The 22,838-nt window shown below is 43.5% G+C and overlaps 1 protein-coding gene across 1 annotated transcript in view; it reads right to left on the bottom strand.

The window, feature by feature from the left end:
* LOC8025091 (trithorax group protein osa) overlaps window positions 1-22,838 on the bottom strand; it is a 47,643-nt gene that overhangs the window by 5,432 nt on the left and 19,373 nt on the right. Inside the window, exons 5-14 of the mRNA XM_029987459.4 lie at window positions 19,081-19,401; window positions 17,436-17,512; window positions 16,808-16,864; window positions 13,866-13,914; window positions 10,428-10,495; window positions 4,224-4,305; window positions 3,558-3,664; window positions 1,923-2,193; window positions 735-850; window positions 39-86 (exon numbers count right to left, since the gene is read on the bottom strand). Coding sequence (XP_029843319.3) covers window positions 39-86; window positions 735-850; window positions 1,923-2,193; window positions 3,558-3,664; window positions 4,224-4,305; window positions 10,428-10,495; window positions 13,866-13,914; window positions 16,808-16,864; window positions 17,436-17,512; window positions 19,081-19,401 — 1,196 coding nt within the window. The remainder of the gene's footprint in view (window positions 1-38; window positions 87-734; window positions 851-1,922; window positions 2,194-3,557; window positions 3,665-4,223; window positions 4,306-10,427; window positions 10,496-13,865; window positions 13,915-16,807; window positions 16,865-17,435; window positions 17,513-19,080; window positions 19,402-22,838) is intronic.

The following is a 22,838-nucleotide window of genomic DNA, read 5'->3' as shown; positions in this document are numbered from 1 at the left end:
GAAACAGGAAGATTCCTCAAATGCTAATCAACACTTACAGAAGCCAACGTCTCTAAATTCTGGAAATGCTTCTTGCTTGTCATGTGCTGCGAAAGGTGAAAGATAAGAAAGATATATGACGTGTGGATCAGTTGTCCCAAGACCAAGCACAACTTCCAAATTAGCAGAACAGCGGAAGTAGGGGCCTAAAGCCATTGGAGGCTATGAAGACAACATTCTTAACCTTAGATTCAATCCCTGGCTACTCAACAATTTTCAATTATTTGGCTGCGGCCCAATATTCGCTAAAAATGACTAACATTCAGGAAAATCCATTTCTTAGCTAAACTTGAGCAGTCTGTATATTTATTTCACTTCTTTCGATGTTCACCTAGCCTCGTTCCCATCACGTCAGACTGCACTGAAAATGTTTAAAATATCACCATATCGCCGAATTCTGACGAAAACATGCGGTGCCAGACACAGTGCAGCTGGCAGGGACCATACTTTCGTTTGTGGGCACACCTTTACATTTCTATAATCTGTTGCAGGTTAAAAAAAGCGGGACAAGTCCCCCGACCTGACTGGTGGTTTTCTCCTCTCCACTCCTCCTCTGCAGCGTTTGCTCTGCTCAAGTGGAGAGAGTGGAGGGCTTTGTGGGTGGAGCATGTCGAGCTTCTCTTAATAACCTGCAACGGACTATATAGACATTGTCGAGGAAAGAACTCATTTCTCTGCAAGTCCCCGGTGCCTACCTGGTCGTACTGCATCTTGGAGTTCATGGTCTGCTGACACGGCTGGCAAGAGAACGTCCCCTTGGGTGCCGGCATCCGCTGCTGGGCCATGCCGCCTCTAGGCCTTGGTCCAAAACCTATGGGGCCAAATGAAAGTTGCAAGCTTCAAAACGCTTGAAGCAAGGATACTGTACATATGAAACAAATTTGCCCCTATCCCTTGCTACTGTGGCAAAGGCAATGATAACATAGAATGTATTGTCCATTGCCTCGTGGTGATGCTGGCAGGAACTTGCTACAGACTTTATGCGTCTATGATGCAAACGTCAATGTGCTAGTCACTGAAAGGAAGCCCTGCCAAAGGTAGTGCTCCTGCGGGAATGGAACGCCAAGGACCATGCGGTAATGGTTGCACATGCTGCACGTGCTGTTGTCTGTTGCTGTAACCGTTTTAAAGTAAATGGTACTTTGCATGTGCTATATTTTGGTTGTTTACTTCTAATGGCAATTTGCATGTGCCTTTTCTTGGTCATTTACTTATCGTTTATACAAACAAGATGAGCGTGAGCAGCGTGCGCATACCTACGTTTCGAGCATTCTCCTTGCTGCTTCGGCAATTTGGCAAAAACATTGGCACACTGCATATGAATCACGGACGTGCCGGTGACCCGAGGTCGTATCACTTGGGCAGTGTTCCAAATTTACTTTGTCTCACTCCAGAGCAAAGGTTTCGCATTTTGGCATTTGAAAGGTTACTCGCGTTCAGCACTGTTCTATCTGTGTTATCAGATGATATCAGCTGCGGGAGTAACTCGAACCCGCTCGACTGAGATTTGGAAGACGGCCAATATAATGTAGCCGAACGCTGCTTTGTGAATGCACCTTAACAAGGCGCTGGGTTCTTTTTTAGCTCACCTAACAGAGGCCAGCATGGGGCAGAGATTGGACACCAATGTAGCATCAGCATTTGGCTGGGACCCGTATTTAGTGAGCACACGAGTTCCATCCAACGTTGACGCAACACTCATGTGGTAGTCCTTTGCTTCAGGAGTGTGAAACTAGAAGCTGTGAGGTGCCAGCCATACAACATATTTCGTGTTAAGTGCATTGCAGCAGACTTATTTGATGTGCCCAAGACGAAACCCTTGCCAAAGGTTTGAATGACAAGTCGACAAACAGTTCTGCCCAAAAGTTGTTACGAAATCCAACCTTGGTTCTGCTTTCCCTGAAATGGCTGATTCTGATGAGCGCCCCAATTCGGCTGTGGCTGGCGAAATGGCAGCTGAGGCCGGTTCTGCTGAAACTGTGACCTCGGCTGAAATTGTGGTTTCGGCTGAAATTGTGGCTTCGACTGAAATTGAGGCCTCGGCTGAAACTGTGCTCTCGGCTGGAATTGTGGCTTCTGCTGAGACTGTGGTCCCTGCTGAGCCGCTGGCTGGCCTGAAGTCAGTCGTTCCTTGTGAGCTCGACCGTTCATGTGCTGCATTTAAAAAGAAACATAACTGAAACTAGCAGCACGATGCAAACAGAAGTTAGATCGGGAAAGATACAATATTAAACATCGACAATCAAGAGACTCTTTTCACAAGATTATTAAAAAGGTCCCAAAAGGTGCACAGTGAAGCATTTTTAGTATTTCTAGAATACAGCACAATTCGAAATAAGATGGTTAGAAACTGCTTTTCTAACCAGGCAGAAAATAATCTTGCATCTAGGACTTTGCGATTTGGAAGTTCTATTTGACGACTGAAATGAGTGCCAGGCACGGCTCGGACGCTGTTGACCAAGTTCTAGTCCGGACAGACGTCTGGGTGCCACACAAATCAATTAAACAGGTATGGTAACAATTGCGCTGGGAACAATGCCTGAAACCCCCCCGAGACGGCGGCAGAAACGTGAACTAAATAACTGCGCGATGTGGAAGCAGGACGACGACGGGCTCCTCGTCAGGCAAGTGGTTCAAACGAATGACGTGCTCTTGGCGCTGTGCCGGCGCTGGCGAGTCTGGTGCAGAGTTGTACATTGGTTGGGCGCAGATCCGGGAAAGCCTCCCGCTCCGAGGCGGCAACCGAGGTGTCGTTGACAAGCCTGGGGTGCCCTTGTTAAGCGCCAATCAAGATTTTCACATCCTGAGAAGCATCTACCGTTGTGTTGACGTGGGGAACCTGAAGAGGAGTAACTTGCCTGCGAGCGCGGCGTTGTCCATTTTTTCTAGACCACAGACTGCCGTGCAATATAGCCAACCGCGGGAACTGTACCGGGACTCCGCCAAATCCTACTGACACTGACGGTGCTCCTCAACGTCACGTCCCAATGTTTGTTTCAATTTAGAAAACTTATTTGCGGGCGCGAAAATAACAGTCACGGAGCTCTAAAAAAAATTGACCTCAATGCGTCCAAAAATTTAATGCGTCCGAAAACACCTTTTAAAAATTTTTGAAATTGCCTTCATGGTCTCGTTAATGAAAGTTCACAGAAATCAATTTCAAACTTTCTCATCTATGGATAATACGAAAAATATAAAAAAACACACATGACCTTGGTCATAAGTAACTATTTCGTCTAAAAAAATCTTTAGGTATTAGAGTAGAAAGTATGTTTTATATGATGCTCCTCTTTACTACACATGCAGGACATTTGCAATTTCAAGTTTTTTTTCCTTTAATGAGCTACAAATAACAAGTACATTATCCAGCCCCCAAATGCACCCTCTGTTTCCGTCACGAGATTTTTTTCTGTCACTTGTTTTGCTAAAAAAAAAAAAAAAAAACAGGTTCCAAATTGTTTTTTTAAAACGCGAACCATCTCCTGAGAGGTTCCCATTTTAGGGAAGAAGGGAAGTACCTCATCTCTCTGGAACTCCGAGTTGAGAGTGGCATTGCACAGCTTGCAGTAGAAGGACTTCTTGAGGACCGGAGGACCGCCTGGAGTCCCAGGTGCTGTCGCGGCTCCTGCAAGCATTCAGCCCCAATTTCAAGGGAGGCACGCACGGCGCACGCCTCCAGCCGGGACTCGCAACGGAGTCCTCCAAAAGGGGAAAGCTATAGATAATTTACACAACTTCGGCTCACCATTTTCTCGAGCACTTCCGCCCACTTTTACTTATTGCGCACCCGGAAGGACAACATTACGACGCAAAGGAGGACGATGAAAATTTCAGAATAGGCACACGCTCTTAGACACATAAAAGCTGTAGAATCGCCACATGAAGATTGGTTTTGATCAATGCTTTCTAAAGAATGAGGCTTTACTAGAGATTCTTGCAGAAAAATGCAGGTTGTTTCTAGTAACTGACAGAATGAGAACTGCCGGGAAGTCCTTTAGTTAGCGAGCTTCCTATCTTAGACAATGCTTCAGCGTCTGTGAGCATTAATCGTGCATGCATAGTAAAAGAACGGCCAAGAGCAACGGGTGCATGCTGGAGTCCGGGAGTTTGAAAGAGACGCCATGCACCTCTCATCCTGTCGGTGACTATAGCCATGTGCTGTGGCAGCAGAAGGAAAGACTCACCACCTGGACCCATGTTCGGCTTCTTGAAAGGTCCTGGGCCTCCGTCCAGAAGTAGGGGACGCTTGGCTCCCTTGGGAACACCCTAAAGAAAACCATGTTTGCCCAAGTCAGCCGCCTCCTTTAAACGCTTCCACACACTACTCCGCCTTACTCTGAAGCCACTGAGAGCAAAACTAAAAAGGGCGCCACCCTTCCAAACTGCACTACCTGAGACTATGCTGCAAATTCCTCCGACTTCGCACTACCACGCACAAAAGAGAACGCTCTTCTACAAATGTCTTCGCTTTGTACAATTTCTTTTTTTTTTTTTAAATTGAAAAAATTGCATCAAACTTCCAAAGAATGCTGATACAATACAAAAGATTTGATATGAACATTCCAACAGAACCGTAAGCCTGGAGCTGTTCCCATAATAAAATATCTCTCAACTATGCACGCAAGAGCCTCTAAGAAATGGAAAGACTGATGCTCTTTGCAATAAAGGAACACACCAGAGGCACCTAAAGCGTAACCTGGAAGCTCAAACGAAGTGTATTTCGGAAGAATCTTTTAACCACCTAAAGTAACTCTGACACACGCCCCAGCAGTATGCATTTACTGCTACTAAGAGGACAGGGCATGCCACGAGGATTAGAGCAGGGATGGAACTGAGCAAAGCAGCTTTGGAGCAATCTCAGGAACAGAAAAAACTACAATGGACCTTTTGTAGAAACATCGGTTCGAGAGTAAATAGTTCCAGTACTCCCTCTCTCTTCCTTCTGGCCGAGCAGAGAGGGAAGATGGTTTCTTTGTGTCGACTTCGGGGCAGAAGATTACGCACGATGGGGACAAAGGAGAGTTTGGGGGAACCGTATCTAGGTCACAGCGCCTCAATGGGTTAACGGGATGTAGCTGACGTTTAGTGTGTGGAACGGGTGGGAGAGGCCTTGGGCGCGCGTTGTTTTCTCGCCACTTAGTCTCGAATCGAATCGCGTGTCTAGGTGGCAGCACATATTCGCCAAGAGGTCCATTTGGAGCAGGCTGGGAGCAGCAAAAACTAGGTCTTAAAGTGAATTGGGAGCACCGTATAAATTTTAAGAATGTTAAAATAGAGGCGAAGTGTAACCTGGTTTTCAAAGCTCAAGAAAATATGGCATGCAGATAACTCGATGTGAACTTAACAATAGTTCTAATTAACATTTTATTTGAAACTTTCTTCCCGAAATTACACGAAAATTACACAGAGCATATAAAGCAAAACTGCATGGCAGTTTTGCTTCTGCTCGCTCGCCTTTGTTATGTTCCCAAGTTTTCTGCACGGGGCCTCGGGCGGCCAACGTGGGCTGTAGGCTTTTATATTAGAGCGCGTTCATAGCTGTGTTTGTGTGTTATGCATGTGCTGTCTCTCGCTGGCCGCAACTGCGAGCGAGCGTTGGCTGGACTGTGATTTTGCACGTGTGGACCGTGATTTTTGTAAATGGTGGAAATGTCTATAGTCACACACGAACAGCCAAGAGGGAGGCACGCCAACTTAAATATATTTGAGTTTATCGCAATATGGTGGCGCCGTTTGCTCCACCATTCAGATGAAGTGACTCCAGGACTCCACAAAAGCACACAGCAACGGCAGCTATACTTAGTTTCAGCTTACGTCCAGACGCAGCTGATGCTACAAGTGCCAGCATGTGGCCTTGAACAGTGCTTGCACTGCACGAGCGCACATTCTTGGTAGGGATACTGAAAGTCCGGTGCTCGCACTTGTAGCATCATCTGCATATGCACTTAAGACGAAGCAGAGCGACAGCGAATGGCTTCCGAGAGGCCTGGTAGCAGAAGCATTGCAATGAGGGATGTTGTAACAAGTGTTTTAAGCTGAAACAAAGTGTAACCATGGCAGCAACCTTAATATAGAGCTTCGGATTTGGTATCACCAGCATTCCTTTGTTCCAATGTCCAAAGTTCCAATGTCAATGTTGCCAACAGAAACTGCGAGAAGGATAATTTTGACAAGGCTCGTTTATAATTTCAGTTTGGGCGCACCTTGGCGCAATTTCAATCTTATTTATACTTTTGTATCAATGTGGTGCATGAAAAGTCATTAGGGGCACAATGGTGCAACTGGCACAGCAGTTCCATCCCTGTTAAAAATATAAATTTACTGCTTGAACCTACAATAATGTAACAACAGAAAATGTAACTTCAATTAGAAAAACAAAAAAATATATAGAAAAAAGATGACACCTTGTTTTATCAGAGATAGTTCTTCATCTATCCTATTATTATTTCCAACTGAAGTTATCATTTAAGAACTTAGTAATCAACTTAAAACATGCAAGTATAAATATTAATAATAAAAAAAAGCAGCACGAAAAGTCAGCATCAAACATCCTTACATTAAGTTAGATCAGTGGCAGGCAAACTTTGAGATGTTGTGAGCAGTATGAGACTTTGTAAATGTATAAAGGTCTGCAAGTATTTTTTTTTTTAGACAAGTTAGCCACAGTTTTAATGGGACAGCTAAGCTGTTTCGCTTGATATGAGCCCAAGCGACGGCAGATTGAGTCTGCTTGTCGCAATAACCATAGCGTCAGGTTAAAATGACAATCCAGTGACTTCACAATATATGCGGGAACATGTTTGCAAAGAGCTCATGTTCAAGCAGCTATCAAAGTTCCATTTTAGTTTTGGGCAGTTGCAGTTGTTCTTTCTTATAAAAGCTGCCTGTAGACATGCAGCTTTCATCAACCAGAACAACTTTTAAAGGCTACTGTTCTACCTGATGACAGATAGAAGAGCAGACTTTTCAGGAAATACCTTAGGTGTGACTAAGGTAGTATTCTGTGCATGCCTGAGGTCCAACCTGGCATCACAAGCATCTCCAATTGATCTGTGAGCGTAAAAACCTTTAAATGCGACAGAATTGCATGCCTCAATAGGTTATCAGCCTGAGGCTCTCTTTCTGCAATGCAGTTGGAGAACTGTCCCCAAGGGACTGCTGTCAATGCTGCGAAGTTGTGACAGAAAGTCTGGAAGATGCAAGATGCATCTTCCAAATTGTGCTGGTATCAAATCAATGGAACAAAGGCAAACTGTTCCAGCACCCACTGAAGCATAGTTCTTCTGGGAAAGACACATGCTTTGCATAGCCAAGGATCAGTCAGAGTTCCATTGATGACAAAAAAATGTTTTACTTGGGTCGGTGAAGACTAGAGTTCAAGTTCTGAACTCTAGAATGTGTTGCAGAGCTGAAGTAGAATAGACTTGTCTCTGCTTTTTCTTCAAATGCCAAGAAATTTAGTTGGCAGGTGAATAGAAGCATGCAATTCTGTCCTTGATCAAACAAGGGTTCAACCTACCTACGCAATGTTTTTAAGTGAGGTAAAACTGAAGCTTCTGCCATTTTGAAAGAAAACTTCTAAAAGACAAACCTTGTTCGCCAAAGAAACTTACGCATCTTCAAAGCTATGTTAAAAAAGATGTCCAGGGTGTGGCATTTCCTGTTTCGTGCAAATCAACGAACTGCAGGGGTGACACAGTAGTAAATGACATTTGACTTCAAAACTAAAAAAAAATGCATCAGACTTCCACAGAATGCAGATACAATGGATAGGATTAGATCTGAACATTCCAACAGAACCATAAGCCTAATGCGGTTCCCAAAAAAAAACAAAAAAAACAAGGAACAGTTTAAGAAAATTCTTGAAAACTCTTCAGTACTTCACTTGGGTCGTCATTTGACTCCAGCAGACTAAAGAGGCAAACAAAAGCTTTCAACTGTTCCACCTCCTGTACCTTTGATGATGCTCTGATGCCATGCGAGCATTGATCATGCATGTACAGTGCAATTCACTTATAACAATACCACATATTACGATGTACTTCTTATAACTATCAGTTTCTAGTTTCTAGACTAGAAACAATCAGTTTCTAGTCCAGATACAGCGGTAATCAATTATGACGATTGCAGATTTTCTCATTATTGTTATAAGTGGATTGCACTGAACAGCTGATGCACCATCAAAGGCAGCCAACTAGCACCGAGGAATGGAGCACGAGACATGCCTTATCATTTCTAGCCTGTTGGCGACCCTGGAGGTTCATAATCAACTTTTCAGAGCACATAAGAGTTGAGTAGCTTCGACCTGAAGAAACTCAACTCCGTTGCAGGGGTTGAGCATGACAGAGCATGATGTACCATTTTTCTGCTCATGTGGAAGTGGTTTCAGTTATGTTCGCTAGAAAATCAAATGATATTACATCAATTAAAAACAATCTTACACCAATAAATGACTCAAATATATTCAGTGCAATTAAACTTATTCTTGGAGTCATAAAAAAAAAAAGCTTACTTACTGCATTAGGGCACGTAATTGGGAGAAGAGATCCAAAAATTCAACCCCAACTTACAGGAAAAACTTCAATTTCCATCCACCCTGACCGTTTCAATTGTTCATGGCATAAAAAAAAAAAAAAGCCACTGAACTTGTGGTTTGTGCCTTTTTCCCCTTTACAATGCACCCAAAGTTTTTATTTATTTTTTTTTTCAGAAAAATTGAAAAACAACTTAAAAATTGTGCCTGCATTAAGACGAAACTATTTGCCTTTATTTTGCTCCAAATAAGTCACAAACATATGACCCAGCATGATACATGAAATTACTAATTTCATACATCATGCTAGTTTATATGTTTCTGATTATTTTGGGCAACAATCACAGTGAGTGGAAGGAGTAACAAACCAGCATATATTGCATAAACCGGTGAAAAAGATAACCAAGTGACGAAAAAGAAATGGGAGCTTTGTACCAACAGCACTGGGGTAAAATAGACCGTTCCCATAAATTGGATTGTTCCTAATAGCAGGGCACCAGTCCCTGAAGCGTTGAGAAAACTGAAAGCATTGTGAGAAAATGCTAGTGTGCATCGGGCCACTAACAGGCCATTTAACTACTTTGCCGAATGACGTCAATTGAACCTACATGATGGTTATGCTCTCTGCAGATATTAAGTCTGTAGAATTTATTCTTGGCCTTCCAGACACTAACTCACCCCATCTCTCTCTCTCCCCCCCCCCCCCCCCCCCCCCCAAAAAAAAAAAAGAAGACGACAAAGATATTCTGAGCAAAGAAGTTTAGATACCACCAAAAGTTTTTTTGGCTGTAATAACTTAAATAATATAAAAAAAAAAGAAAAAGGGGTAAGCTAAAACTGTAGTGTAACAGTGCAGAGAAATGATGTGTCAAAGACCGGAGTATCAAACCTCCCGAGTTCCGCACCTCCATTGCACGAGTGAGAGAAGCATGCGGCGGCTTCCCCCACTTCATTGATTTGGAAATATTGATTCTCACCTGGTAGGCCTCAATAAGTCGTGTTTCTGTAGAGACACAGGCGTGCACAAATGCCTCGACGGTGTCCCTTTTAAAGGCACCGAAGAATGACCAAAAAATTGTAGATAGCAGAAAGTAACAATAAGGCACGATGGGCACCACCACAACACCAGCTCTGAGAGAGCAGTTTCCAGGTGTTTTTCGCCTCAAGAAAAATGGAGGTGCCATTCACCCTCTATCGGTGTGAGTAAAAGGCTCCTTAGTCGTGAGAGGTTAAGATCCCGTTAGATGCACTGGCTTCAGGTTCTTATGGGTTCTTAACCTGTCAATGACTAAAGAGAGAAGGGTGAGCGTGGCTGTGACATAACAAGCTGCTGCCCATACTCCCGCAATGCCCGAGTCCCACTAGAGCAACAAACGGAAACAGCCGATTCCGAAGGGGCTCCAACGAGCGAATCATACAAGCGAGGGTATCTTTGGCAGGCTTTCAATCGTTCGTGCTTACTTCACGAGCACCGAAAGACTGCAAGCCTGCCAAACATACCTTCATGCGCATGCTGCATGCGTTCGAGGTTATTCAATCATTTCCGTTCGTTGGTCTGGCGGGACTCTGGCATAAGAAGCAGAGAAGCTCGCTGCATCGACCTGTCTAAGGGGCTCCCGACTCGCTCCCCACAAGAAAATCCCGTGCGGTGGCTCCGACGCATCGGGCTCTTTCTTGCAATGCGTGCTTGCTCGCAACGCTTCAGGAAGGCGTCCGAGCTTTCTGGGAACGGCCTACCCCTCCGTGCACACGACGTGCGTCGGGAGTGGAAGACTCCCTCCTTGGACTTGCGGTCGGCCTAAGCGGAGACGGGGAAAACCGGAATGCAGTTCTCCTTGCGTGCCGCGTCATTTACCTGGTCAAAGTTCCCAGACTTTGGTGCTGCAGGCGGTCTCATGGGTGGGCCGGAGGGTGGCATTCCATCTGTTGACCAGACGGCTTTTCTGCTGTACTGTGTTTGCCGTGATGCGAATAAAGAGCAACGAGCCTCAAAGCTTCCCAGAGTCGGCGAGTGGTGAGAAAAAAATGAATTTCTCTCGGCCTCACTCGTCTCAGAAGCTCTGTCCGAGGCAAATGCCACCGAGTCGAAATGACCTTCGTCGGCTGGGTTGTGTTACTACTTCTGGGTGTTATGCTTGAAGCTGGATTCAGTCGATTATTACGTTTTTATGAAGATCGATGGGAATGTATGCAGGATACTCTGAAAGCTTAATTAAACCAACATTTTCTGGTAGCATGAAATTCCCAACCCCATATGTTTCCACATTTTTTTCTGCCTTTACTATTGGCTGTAGCAGAGTCCTTTGACACGCTACTGGTCGCGAAACTTCTCCGTAACGCAATGGTAGAGCTTGGTAAATGACCAAACATAGCGCCATCATCGACGAGGGGGTCGAGAGTCGCCAATCTAGCCAGCGCCGCTGGGACTTTGGCAACCAGAATGTGGGATTGGAATGAGTCACCACTAGACTGCAGTGATGTGTCACCACATAGACAGTGTTTCTCTTCAACCTAGGTGTTTACGGCTCTGTACACTCACTCAACTGATCAAACTTTCTTTTCTGCAACAACCTCTAAAATAACAATGCCCATGATTCCTTCCTCTTGCGAAAAAATCAATTCTCACTACCGCTATCACCATAAAAATTCAACACCATGAGTAGTGCTATCAGATAGAAGCATTGTGAACCTGTACGTTCAATTGCCAGACTCTTTTTCTACTTGCAAAACAATGTTTTCTTTGACAAAAAAATTTAAAAAAAAAAGCAAGTTTATTTTTAAGTTTTGTTGTTAGAAATCAAAGAACAATGACCAGTGCTTGCATAAGATGATCAATTACGAGCTTAACAAAAAATCAAAATCCGAAAAAAAAAAAATTTTTTTTTTCAGGAGTTATTTGTTTTTGGGAGTTTGAGGTGGTTTGCCAATAGTGGGGTGGCCAAATGAAAATATCCCCTTTGGAACAGTGGTGCCTCTAGTTAGGAAACTTGGCCAAACCTTGGCCAAGTTTCCCAACCAGTAGCGTGTCGAAAGACTCTGGCCGTAGCGAGAGATTATCGCTAAACAAAGAATTCAGAGGGATGAGCACAACCCTCTAAACTCTGACAGTATGACGCCTCCTGTGAGAGATGAAAAGGGTGAATTACAAGTGACTAATGTAACAGCAAGTGACATTTGTCACCCGTACTCCACCTCCAAAGTGTAGCACGGTGCAGGCCCATAGTCTCGTTGGCCCGCTCTTAAATTGCATGAGCACTCATGCAATCAAAAGCAGCTTCTTAAAGCAACGTGCCATGCCTGTGCCTTCTGCAATGTTGCATGTAATTTCTGAGGTGGAGTATAGTCAAGAGGCTGTTCACATGACATTACTTCATCAAACCTGAGAGTGTTACTATAGCCACTGACAGGATACGAATGGCAGGGTGCCTTCTTCAGATGCCCAGCATCCAGCACGCACTTGCTGCCTTCCACCATGCTTCAGCTGTGTGTGTACGCTCGAGGCTTGTGGGGCTTTGAAGTGTTATTGCGCTGGAGGCAGTACAACTGAAGCACCTCCCTGCCCTTCTCGTTCTGTCAGTGACTACAGTATTTGTTTCAAGAGGTAAGATGGTTAGAGGTCTAAAATAATAATGCAAACGCCTAAAGTTGGTTGGCACTCTGCAGCAACTTGTCAGTGAACGGCAAACTAAAGGTTGGCAAAAAGTACAGTTAATTGTACGATGTTAACTTCGCAGTTCACTCTGCATAAGTAGGCACTAGGCCAGTTTTATAAGGATGGCCCCTGCATTTAAAAAATGCCACCGTCCATATTTGAAGTTCATTTCCAAAATCTCTCTAGATAAAAAAAGCTTTAACCACAAAGATGGCGGTGCGATCGAAGCTTGGATACAGTAGGTTTGCAAATACCGATTTCCGGTAGTATATAAGTAAATATTTGGAATAGGTCACTGGTTATCTAAGTCATAATACAGTTTTAACAGCATCAAGGAAGGTTAAAGATGACTGCAAAGCCTGATCATCACGAAATTAGTGTTTGTCTAGAAGAACAAGTTCAAAAGAAACCACCTTGCATAGAAAAATCTTGCCACCCTGATGCAAACATGTACAATTTACAATTGTTAGGACACAATGAATTCAAGAAAGAATTATATTATAGTATGTTGCACTGCCTAATGTGCAGTGTTGATGTACAATGCTGCATACCACTGTGGAAGTAGTTAGGTAGAAACTTTTAAGGCTGATTTTGCATAAAGATATAAAAAGATTAACAATCCTCGATTGCTACCTGTAGTGTAACAATCCTCGATTGCTACCCACAGGTCAAGAATGAAGTGGAAGCTCCTCCCACCTCTTTCCATTTTAGTAGTGCGAACGCTGGAGAGGAGACGACCTCCTCTCCACCGTTTGCTCCGCTGAAGTGGAAAGGGGTGGGAGGAGCTTCCACTTCGTTCTTGACCTGTCACCGACTATAGATAATATTTCCAAGCCTTTCGACTGACTTTATCCTTTTTCGCCCGGCAACCTGCCACCAATCACCCCACTGATGTATCGCAGCGTGGCAGGGAACATTCCGAGTTAATATTGTCCTCCCCAGAAGCCCATTGTTTATCAGTACCGCTAATTGAACGCTCACAGCAACCTAACTAGAACTTGACTGCATCCAAAGCGCCAGCTAGCAGTGATCCGCTTAACTCTCGCTAAATAATATATTTGATGTTGACCAACTATTTTACAAGTTCAGCAAAGATTACAACCAGCGATTGCTGTTTTTATCTCTAAGTTCGACCACATTTGTACCATGATGAAGTAGTAGATTAAATTAAACATAACCATGAACTACAACTCTGTTCTTTCAAAATTCTAGAACCAACTTTAAGTCCATCGTTCCCACAAAAGCCTTAACGGGAATCACCTTCCCGTCGCCGTCGTCTCCATCACTAACCCCTCTGCCTACAAGTATGCTGTGTCCGATCATCTGTTGCAACCGCTCTTTGTACGTTTTTTTTTTTAAAGCTTTGTTTTACTTTTTTTTTTTTTTTTGACACCTGCGGCCTTGAGAGTATGCACGTAAATAAATAAATGAGTAAATACTCTGTACGTCACCACACACTTTCATCTCCCTCTCCCTCCGTTTATACCTCTATAGTTTCAGAAAAAACAATATTAGTATCGTTTATACTTAAAGACGACTACAAGATATAACATACCCCAAGCTCTTTTCTGCAAGAAATATGGGACTGAATTACAGGTGGCACATAAATGCGCATTAAAAGCGCGGAACAGGCGACGTTACCTGGGCGTCCACCGGGTCCTTTGAACGGCTGGGGCTTCTTTCTGGGAAGCTGGAAGGAAGTCAGAGAAGTTGTCAGGACAAAACCCACTGGTGGATTTAGAGCATCGGAGTGCTCCATGCTCATACTCGCATGTGCATAAAGCGCCGAGAAAGAGGCCCTTTAGATATGCTCCACACCCACCAGTGAAATTCGCCACTGTGACGGATCCAACGAAAGTTCCTGACATGACATCAAGTAGCAATCTTTGCAATCTCAACAGATGTGTTCCAAAGTCCACCTAGCCACCTGATCAGTTAAAAACTCCTCTTTCTAATGGTGGCACTGAACATTGGAAATGACTTAATTTCCATAATTTTTGTGAATTTAGCAACTTGAAAATTATTGCAAAAATAGATCACACAAACATTTTACCCTACTGTCGCAAATATGCGGCGTACCACTCTCAGTCGTAAAATTTTGTCCCTGTGAAATATTCCCGAAACTCACTTTTTGCAAATCCTGGAGTTTGCAAAAACAAAGTCGTTTCAACCAAACAATGGGAAGCAAAGTCTTGGGACAAGGACATAAAGATGTTTGTTTCTGGTTCTTTGCTCCTGATCTTGGGTTGTCACAATGTTAGACACAGTAATCCCTCGTTATAACGAAATTACTTTTTTGAACAATCGCTTTTGTCGAAGTTCAAAGTGGTCCCGACCGAAATTCGTGCATTTTGAACTGGATTATTCTAAGTGTATCGGCGGCTGACCACGCTTATTACGAAGTCCGAGGTGCCGAAAGCACGCGAGCCTACACGGAGACCCTTGCTCCTTCTCCTTCTCCACCAAGGCAAACGGCAAATTGGGAAAACTGCAAACAAGAAAACATAGAAAATTGGCGACGGAGGGCAGAGCGTGCAGTGCGCCACTTCTGATGCCGATGCGCCGACGCAGCTGTCGGAATCGGGTCAAGGGAGCAATGGAGCCGATGGAGCCCGGAAAAGATCATCCTGCCCCCAACGCATGCGCCTGCGGCTTGCATGTGCGTCGTATGGGAGAGTCGGGGTAATTACCAAAAGTCCCTTAGGCCTTCTAGGCTGAGGAAAGTGGCTGGCCCCAGTTCAAAATCACCAAAGAATTACACATTCTGGCACTGACTGTTTGACACTGTCCAGCATTTTGCAGAACATGCAAGGCATATTGAACGGGTTCGTGAAGTTTTTCATGCAAAACAAAGCGTGCCCGCAACCCGAAAATGAAAGATTGCGAACTGCTTCCCGCAAGTCAGTATTTCTCTCGCGAGCATGCTTGCCGAGCGGGCACACGATTCCCAGAGCTGCAACAATCTCTACAGGAGTGTGTGCAAACATGTTGGCAAAGCCACCAAGGATAACTTCGATTTGTTTGCACTTGTTGGTGCGGACGTTGCCGCTGCTGCTCCTTCCACGGATGCAGCGATCATAGATCTTGCATGCGACCAGGGTAAACATTAAGTGATGCTAGAGAGACACCTCGGAAAACACCGACAACTATGGAAATGGGAAACATCCTACGGCTGCTTTGAAACAAAGTGGAGTCATGGAATGCGGTGGTGATGACAGCGTTCTTTCTATGCCTGGAGCAGTTCGAGGAGAAGTGATGCCCAGGGATGGATCTGGGCAAAGTAGCTTTGGAGCAATCTTGGCAGCAGAAAAAACTACAGTTTGGAGGAGGCTGGGAGCAGCAAAAACGAGGTCTTGGAGCAAGTTAGGAGCAACAGCGAGTTTTAAGAATATTAAAATACAAGCTAAATGTCACCCGATTTTCAAAACTAAAGAAAATATGGCATGCAGATAACTCCATGTGAATTTAACGGTAGTTTCAATGAACTTTTTAGTTGCAAATATTTTTCACAGAATTATGTGCAAATTACACAACATATGAAGAAAAACTGCACATGACAGTATTACATGTGATAAAACCAACTTGCAAAGAGGTAAAAATAAACAGGTACAAATAGCTTTCATTGCTCAGCATTGACTATACTCGACGACAACTTTTCTTGGCAATGCAGTGGAAGGTACAGGCATGCATTCCCTCTCTCATTTTGAACGCTGAATAAAGCTGCGCACAAGCTCTCCTTCTCTCCTCTGCATTGCCAAGAAAAGTCGCTGAGTATAAAAAGGTGCACTGAAAAATAAAAATGCAGGTAAAAAATGGTCTTGCACTTTTCAGTGACTAAATAAGATAAGAAATTACCTTGTAAACATGTTGTGTTGATGTCGACAAGTTGCAAGACTTGATTAACATGTTGCTAGACTTGATTAACATGTTGTGTTGATGTCACCAATGTGTTTTCTCAATGTGACAGGTCCTTCAGTGTGAACAAGACATCAGCACTTTTTCACATTTTACTTCTAAAAGGTATTGGCGGGTATCAAATTTTACTGTTTAGGTTAGTGCTCTATACGAGCACTTTTCAGTGCATTAACACACTTAATAAAAACCCTTCAATTAAAAAAAAAAAATTGATTGTTTGCTTGTGTTAACAAAGTAACACTGTGTAAACTGCCCAAAGTGCAAGGCCATTAAATCTTGGTGGGGCCTTACATTCACCAACAGAATAAGCAGTTCAGACTGACAAGAAAGTCTCAACATTCTAATAAAGTTTAATCAAGAGCTTCACTTTGGAAAAGGGTCCACTATCAATTATTTGGGTTTATCAAACCTCGTTGTAGACAAAGAAACCCTAAAATGAAAAGGTGATCTCAAACGTGCCATGTACAAATGTCTGCCAAGCCTGATAAACATGCAGTGAAGACAGTATCTACGTAACAATCAGTCCCTTTTTCAGAAACTGTTTAAATTAAAAACAACCACCTTTTATCTTAGACTGCAGACTGCAGCACTCAAGCATGTAGGACAAGCGAATTCCCAACCAAAAACAAGCACTGCCCAACCAATCTACTAATAGGAAGGTAAGTCACCCTGGCTCCTGCCTTCAGGCTCTCCACCAAATCCTTGTGCCTCTTGCCTGAAAGATGCTGTTGAGGCAACAAGCATGGCATCATATTAATAAAACAACCAAGCAAGCTTCCAGAGAAACTTCGAAACCCAAACCCCCAAATGATGAAAGAACAAAAAATCTGCAGGTTTTCGCCCCAGTGTGCAAAGAAGCTAGAGCAATAGCTATCACTACCAGTAGTAGTGCTCACTTTTATGCACATCCATTCTTAATCACTTGCTCACAGACAACACAGCCTTGCAGTCACTGAAGTATGTGGGAAAGGAAACACACTCCACACGAGTTAATGCTCCTGCCTAAGGCTAAATTGAGACAGGTACCGCCAGTGGTGGGTTCTGAAAGTATACGCAAATCGAGGAATGGGCGGCAGCATCCCCTGCCAACTGTGGAAGACAACAGCACCAGCAAGAGCCAACTGCATGCGCTTTGCCCAATGCCAAGTGCATGCGCTTTGCTTGACGTCACGGAGCGGTGCATGTGAAACAGAGTTCTTCACCTGACACAAAGCCGACGCCACGAATGCTGCTAGAAATTCCTATAACGGCTATCGTCGTAAAACTTTTTCAGAAAGTAAGAGTGTGGGTAATCACCTGAAGGAGCTGCTGTGGAGAGCTCAGGGTTATGCTGCAGACGTCGCACACTGGCCTTTCAGCACGTACGCCGGTACCTGAAAGGCAGTTTGAGAACCGACCCCATTCTGTTTTTGATTGTGGCCAAGTGAGAGGGCTAGCTTCCGTGCAAGCATGGCAGTCCCACTGTGAGCCAACTTTGCCTGTGCTTTGCATTGACTGAAAATCATAAGTTAAATCATCTCAATATTTATTTTCCACCTTGTCTGAAACCATGTGTTTAATCAATAAGATTATTATGCAAAACTATTTTAAGGAGCCATAAAACGATTGTGATACTTTCGCTAAATACTACTTAAAATCACTCCCTAACGTTAATAACCAAATAAACTTGGCTTAGATTATCTTTCTAGGCAATGGTAGTTGCCAAAAAAAATTGGAGAAATGTGAGCAATGTTCGTCCCGTCAACTCGGAGCCAGAACAAGCAACCACGTGGCGTGGTGCCTATCCAATGCCGCCAATGTTAACCATAGCCCAGCGCTGGAATCGGCCAAGTAAGAAACGTGTGCTGCGCTCTAGGCATTGTTAGAGTTCGGCTGTTCTCATTACCACAGTAGTTGGACACGAGCTACTACCCGAGTGTACTTATCTTATCATTTCTGCTCGCTCTAAGGGCCCGTTTGAATGGTACCGTTTGCTTATGTTACATTGTTATGGAAGCTATTTTGAGTAAAGGATCATTCACACAACACAGTTGGTTTACATTGCATTATGTTACAAGAGCTTAGGTCTGCTAGCGTAGAGGGTCACTGGGACATTCATTCTTCGTAAGAAGCGTGATGACCAATTAAAGAAGTAGCTTTGCATGCAACATTCGAAGTATGAATATCCTAGTAACTCATCACTTGACGTAAAAAAACATGAGCAAATGCTCCTATGTGAATGGGCCTTAAGACCTTTAGAGGGACACTTCAACGAAATTTGAAATATACCCGTCGTGTTCAAAAATAGGTCGAATATGATCCACAATATGCATAAATGACAATCACTTGTTTGTATTTTGAGCCTGGTGGCTTCATTTTTCGTTATAAATGGCCCACTCTGGCAAGCGCTCAAAGAACAACCAGCGGAGAGCACGTGACATCCAACGTAATCATGACGTAGTTCGTCTCAGGACGAGCAAAGCTACGGCGAGTGAGACGTCGAGAGAATGGCCTAGTCGTTCCAGCCATCAAAGCGGCTACTTTTGTACGAATTTTGAGTGACGGGTTAATCTTCTATAATCTTGTAAAAGAACAATAGCGACTTCTGGGTCACACAAAAGGAATTCTCGGGAAAAGGGGAGTTCCTCCTTCCCCTCTTTTCTCGTCAAGGCCGGAGGTGAGACAGTCACCGTCACTACCTCTCAAGGTTTCTAGACGGGCATTACAAACGAGGCGTTAGCGACATCCACCAGGTGCTGTTTGGTAATCGTTTAATTTTAATTTGTTTTAAAATTCCTTTTCGTTGACCTTTCTAACAAGATATTGGTGTGTTCGATGTGATACTGCTCCTTTGAACATATATAAACCATAAAATAAGCGCCAAAATTTCGTTGTAGTATCCCTTTAAGCTTCCTTTGTTACCTCAGTGATAATTTACAACAGAGGTAACCAAGGCTCTCACCATCTCCAGGATCTTTGGTGCCGGGGGCCTGAGAGGCGTTCTTCTTGGCGGCAGGAGCCGCAGCAGCTGAAGGTTTCGGGGCAGGGGGACCCTTTGGAGCTGGATGCTGGGGCTCCTTGGTGCCAGGAGAAGCGTACCCGGGGGGCGGCTTGACCCCCGGGGGAATCTTCATGCCCGGCGGGAAGTTGGTCAGACTGGGGTCCAGGTCGAAGGTCTTGCAGCGGGTCTTGTGCTTGTTCCCCTTCACGTGGATCTCAAACTGCTCCAGGCTGTTGGACTTGGCTCCGCAGATGAAGCAGTAGGACGTCTTGAAGACCTCCGCTGCATGCATGAATTGAACCATCATTACATCCAACACAGAATCAAGATCCTGATGCCAAAGAACGCCAAAAATTTGGGCAACGGATGCTGTGACTTGTTTCCCCGGCCTCGAGCGCCTTGCAACACAAGTTCATCTTTGTCAGTTTTTTTTATTTATTTATACTGTTAGCCCGTAGGGGCTGTTACAGGAGTGTAACAGATACACAAAATAGAACACTAAGTAGTACATATGAAGGCACATTTTTGAACACTACAACTCACGAAAGACAAGAGTACACTATTTTGGTAAATCACACTGAATACACAACAAAAACATTTTTACGTATAATATCTTCTCAGTGCTAAAACTTACAAGAGCGTACGCCGCTGAGCGCGCAAAAACAACATCGAACAAAGGCTGATAAAAAAAACAAAAACAAGAACACATGAGCAGATAATAAATGGAGTCACGGAAGTCCCAATCCATTTAAGTATCAAAAACATATAATCTAAATTATCCAGTGCCAAAGGGAAAGGTTTGTTAGTATTGATTATACAATTTAGAAATGCATGTTTCAAAAGAAGCTAGGGTATCACTTAATACTATTTCTTCGGGGAGGTTATTCCACTCCGATATAGTTCTTGGAAAGAAAGAATACTTATAGGTATCATTATTTGGTTTCTCTAAATTTATTTGACATGGATGAGTACTTCTTAGATGCCTAGATACATGGGGCGTTATATAGTTACTTGTATTAAGGTTAAACATTTGATTTCTCAACAGGAATAGGAATTTTAAACAAACTATTTTCCGGCGATCAGAAAGGAGGGGAAGACTTAACTGTTTAGGCATTTCATTTAGTGATTCGGTTCTTCGATACTTCGACAGTACAAACCTAGCAGACATTCTTTGCACCCTTTCTAATTTTCTTATTTGGTAACTTCTAAAAAGATCCCAGATAACAGAAGCGTATTCTAAAGTTGGCCGTATTAACGTTTTGTATGCAGTTAATTTTGTTTCAGGTGGAGCGTACTTAAGGTTGCGCTTAAGGAACCAGAGCTTTTTTTTGGCTGCGGAGCAGATGTTGTCAATATGTGCGTTCCAGCTTAGATCAGACGATATTGTAACGCCCAGATATTTAAATTGAGAAACTTTAGTCAAAGGTTGGTTATCAAATTTGTACACAAATGGAAGAACGTTATTCTTTTTGTTAGTTATCACAGAAAAGACTGTATTGTCACGATTAATTTTCATTCTCCATTCCTTACACCATTCTTGTACTTGCTGTAAAGAGTAATTTAACTGTACCTGATCACGGTGACAAGAAACATTTGTATACAACAAGCAGTCATCTGCGAAAAACCGAACAGTAACATTAGGCCCTACTTTTTCCGTAATGTTGTTTATATAACACAAAAATAATACGGGCCCCAATACAGACCCCTGGGGAACGCCGGAGGGTACACTTACAATAGCTGAATTCTTTTTGTTTACTTGCACATACTGTATTCGATTTGTGAGGTAGGCTTTAATCCACAAAACAATGTTTTCATTTACCCCCAGGTTTTGTAATTTATGAATAAGTTCAAAATGAGGCACCCGATCAAAGGCCTTTGATGGACCGAAACATATCGCATCAATTTGCCCTCTATTATTAACACCTTTGGCAAAGTTGTGTACAGTTTCAGCAAGCTGTGTTACAGTCGAGAGTGACTTTCGAAACCCATGTTGGTTAGAAAAAAATATGTTTGAATCTTCAAGAAACCTATACAGCTCCTTAGACACAATGTGCTCAAGTATCTTACAACAAGCACACGTCAGCGATATTGGCCTATAATTTTTAACTGAATGCTTATCTCCCGATTTGTGCACTAGCACGACTCTCGCTGTCAGCCAGTCCGAAGGTACTTGATGGTGCTCTAAACTTTTACTGAAAATAACAAATAGGTACTTGGACACCCACTCCGCGTAACGCTTTAAGAATGCGTTGGGAATTTCGTCTGGTCTCGGTGATTTTTTTATGTCGATCTCTAGTAGTAAAGCAAAAATACCCTGCTCAGAGATAATCAGATCTGGCATAGCCGAGAGCCGCGCGCTTCTTATCTCTTCAACGCTTTTATGTGTGTTTTCACTATCTACAAAAACAGATTGAAAAAAATTATTAAACACATTTGCCATTCTGGCGGGATCAGTAATGATACGGTCATTATCGGTGACATATTCCACACCCACCCGTGACAGCGCGAGATGACGCCAAAATTTTTGTGGTGATGTCCTCATGAATTGAAGCATGGATTCTGAAAAATACTTTTCCTTTGCGTCCTTTAGTTTACATTTCAGGGTATGCGATAGTTCTTGAATAAGTGTGGTATTGCGAGTTTTTTTCTTGCGGCTGCGGGCTATCTTACGTTTGAGTTGAATTATTTCTCGGGTAACCAACGGGTTTTGTCTTGCCACGCGCTTAACCCTTTTTCGAACGAATCTATCCAGACAGAAGAAAACTACGCTTTTAAATTGATTCCATAGTTCATTTAAGTCTTCCACACCCTCTAGAGAAGAAAGTTGTAATTCTAAATGGTCGAGAATACTGACGTCATCGGCTCTGTTAAAGTTACACACTTGCGTGGTTAAGCACTTTGCGGTTCTGCACGTTGTTGCGACTTTGCAGGATAGCAATACCATCTTGTGATCTGACAGTCCGTCTTCAACGCTTACTTCATTATTTGTTAATTGTTCAGAGACAAAAATTAAGTCAAGTATAGAACTAGATGACCCAGTTATTCTAGTAGGTTCTTGAACCACCTGCACGAGATCGTTACAAAAAGCTATGTCCAATAAAAGTTCGCCATTGTTGGTTTCAGTTGGTCCTGGTTCTAAGTCATCCCATCTAACTCCGGGTAGGTTAAAATCACCCGGAGTTAAATGGGGTAGGTTATAATCACCCGGAGTTAAATTGTCCTTCCAGGCATCAGGATAGAGGTTATAGTCCCTTCCCCTGGCAAATAGCGAGGCCTAGTAGACAGTGAGGCCTGGCAGATAGCGAGGTCTGGCAAGTAGCGAGGTCTGGCAAGTAGCGAGGCCTGGCAAATAGCGAACCCTGGCAGAGTGCGATTACAAACTTGCAACTACAAGCACCCAGTCTCGGTGGTCAAGCAATCGCACCCAACGGCACACACAAAACGCAGCAGAGGCGCTTTGCTCGTTGGCAGTGTTACCACTGTACTCCCAGTTTTTCACACCCCCACCGGCCAATGCCTTGCCAGCCCAAAACTCATCCTGCTAGCTTTACCTTACTTTAGCTTTTAAGTAGGGTTCCGTGTTTTCAGAGTTTATTTTTTGCCGGGCGGGTGTTCATCAGTTCATTTTTCGCCAAAAATATGGTCCCGATTCTCCGAAATTAAAAATTTTGCAATGCGTTTTTTACTTAAAAAAAAGAAAAGGAGGAAAAGGGGGGGGG

The sequence above is a fragment of the Ixodes scapularis genome, unplaced genomic scaffold (assembly GCF_016920785.2).
Source record: "Ixodes scapularis isolate PalLabHiFi unplaced genomic scaffold, ASM1692078v2 PGA_scaffold2__306_contigs__length_199485367, whole genome shotgun sequence".
In the NCBI taxonomy this organism is placed as follows: domain Eukaryota; kingdom Metazoa; phylum Arthropoda; class Arachnida; order Ixodida; family Ixodidae; genus Ixodes; species Ixodes scapularis.
This window is presented reverse-complemented; position numbering and strand designations above follow the sequence as displayed.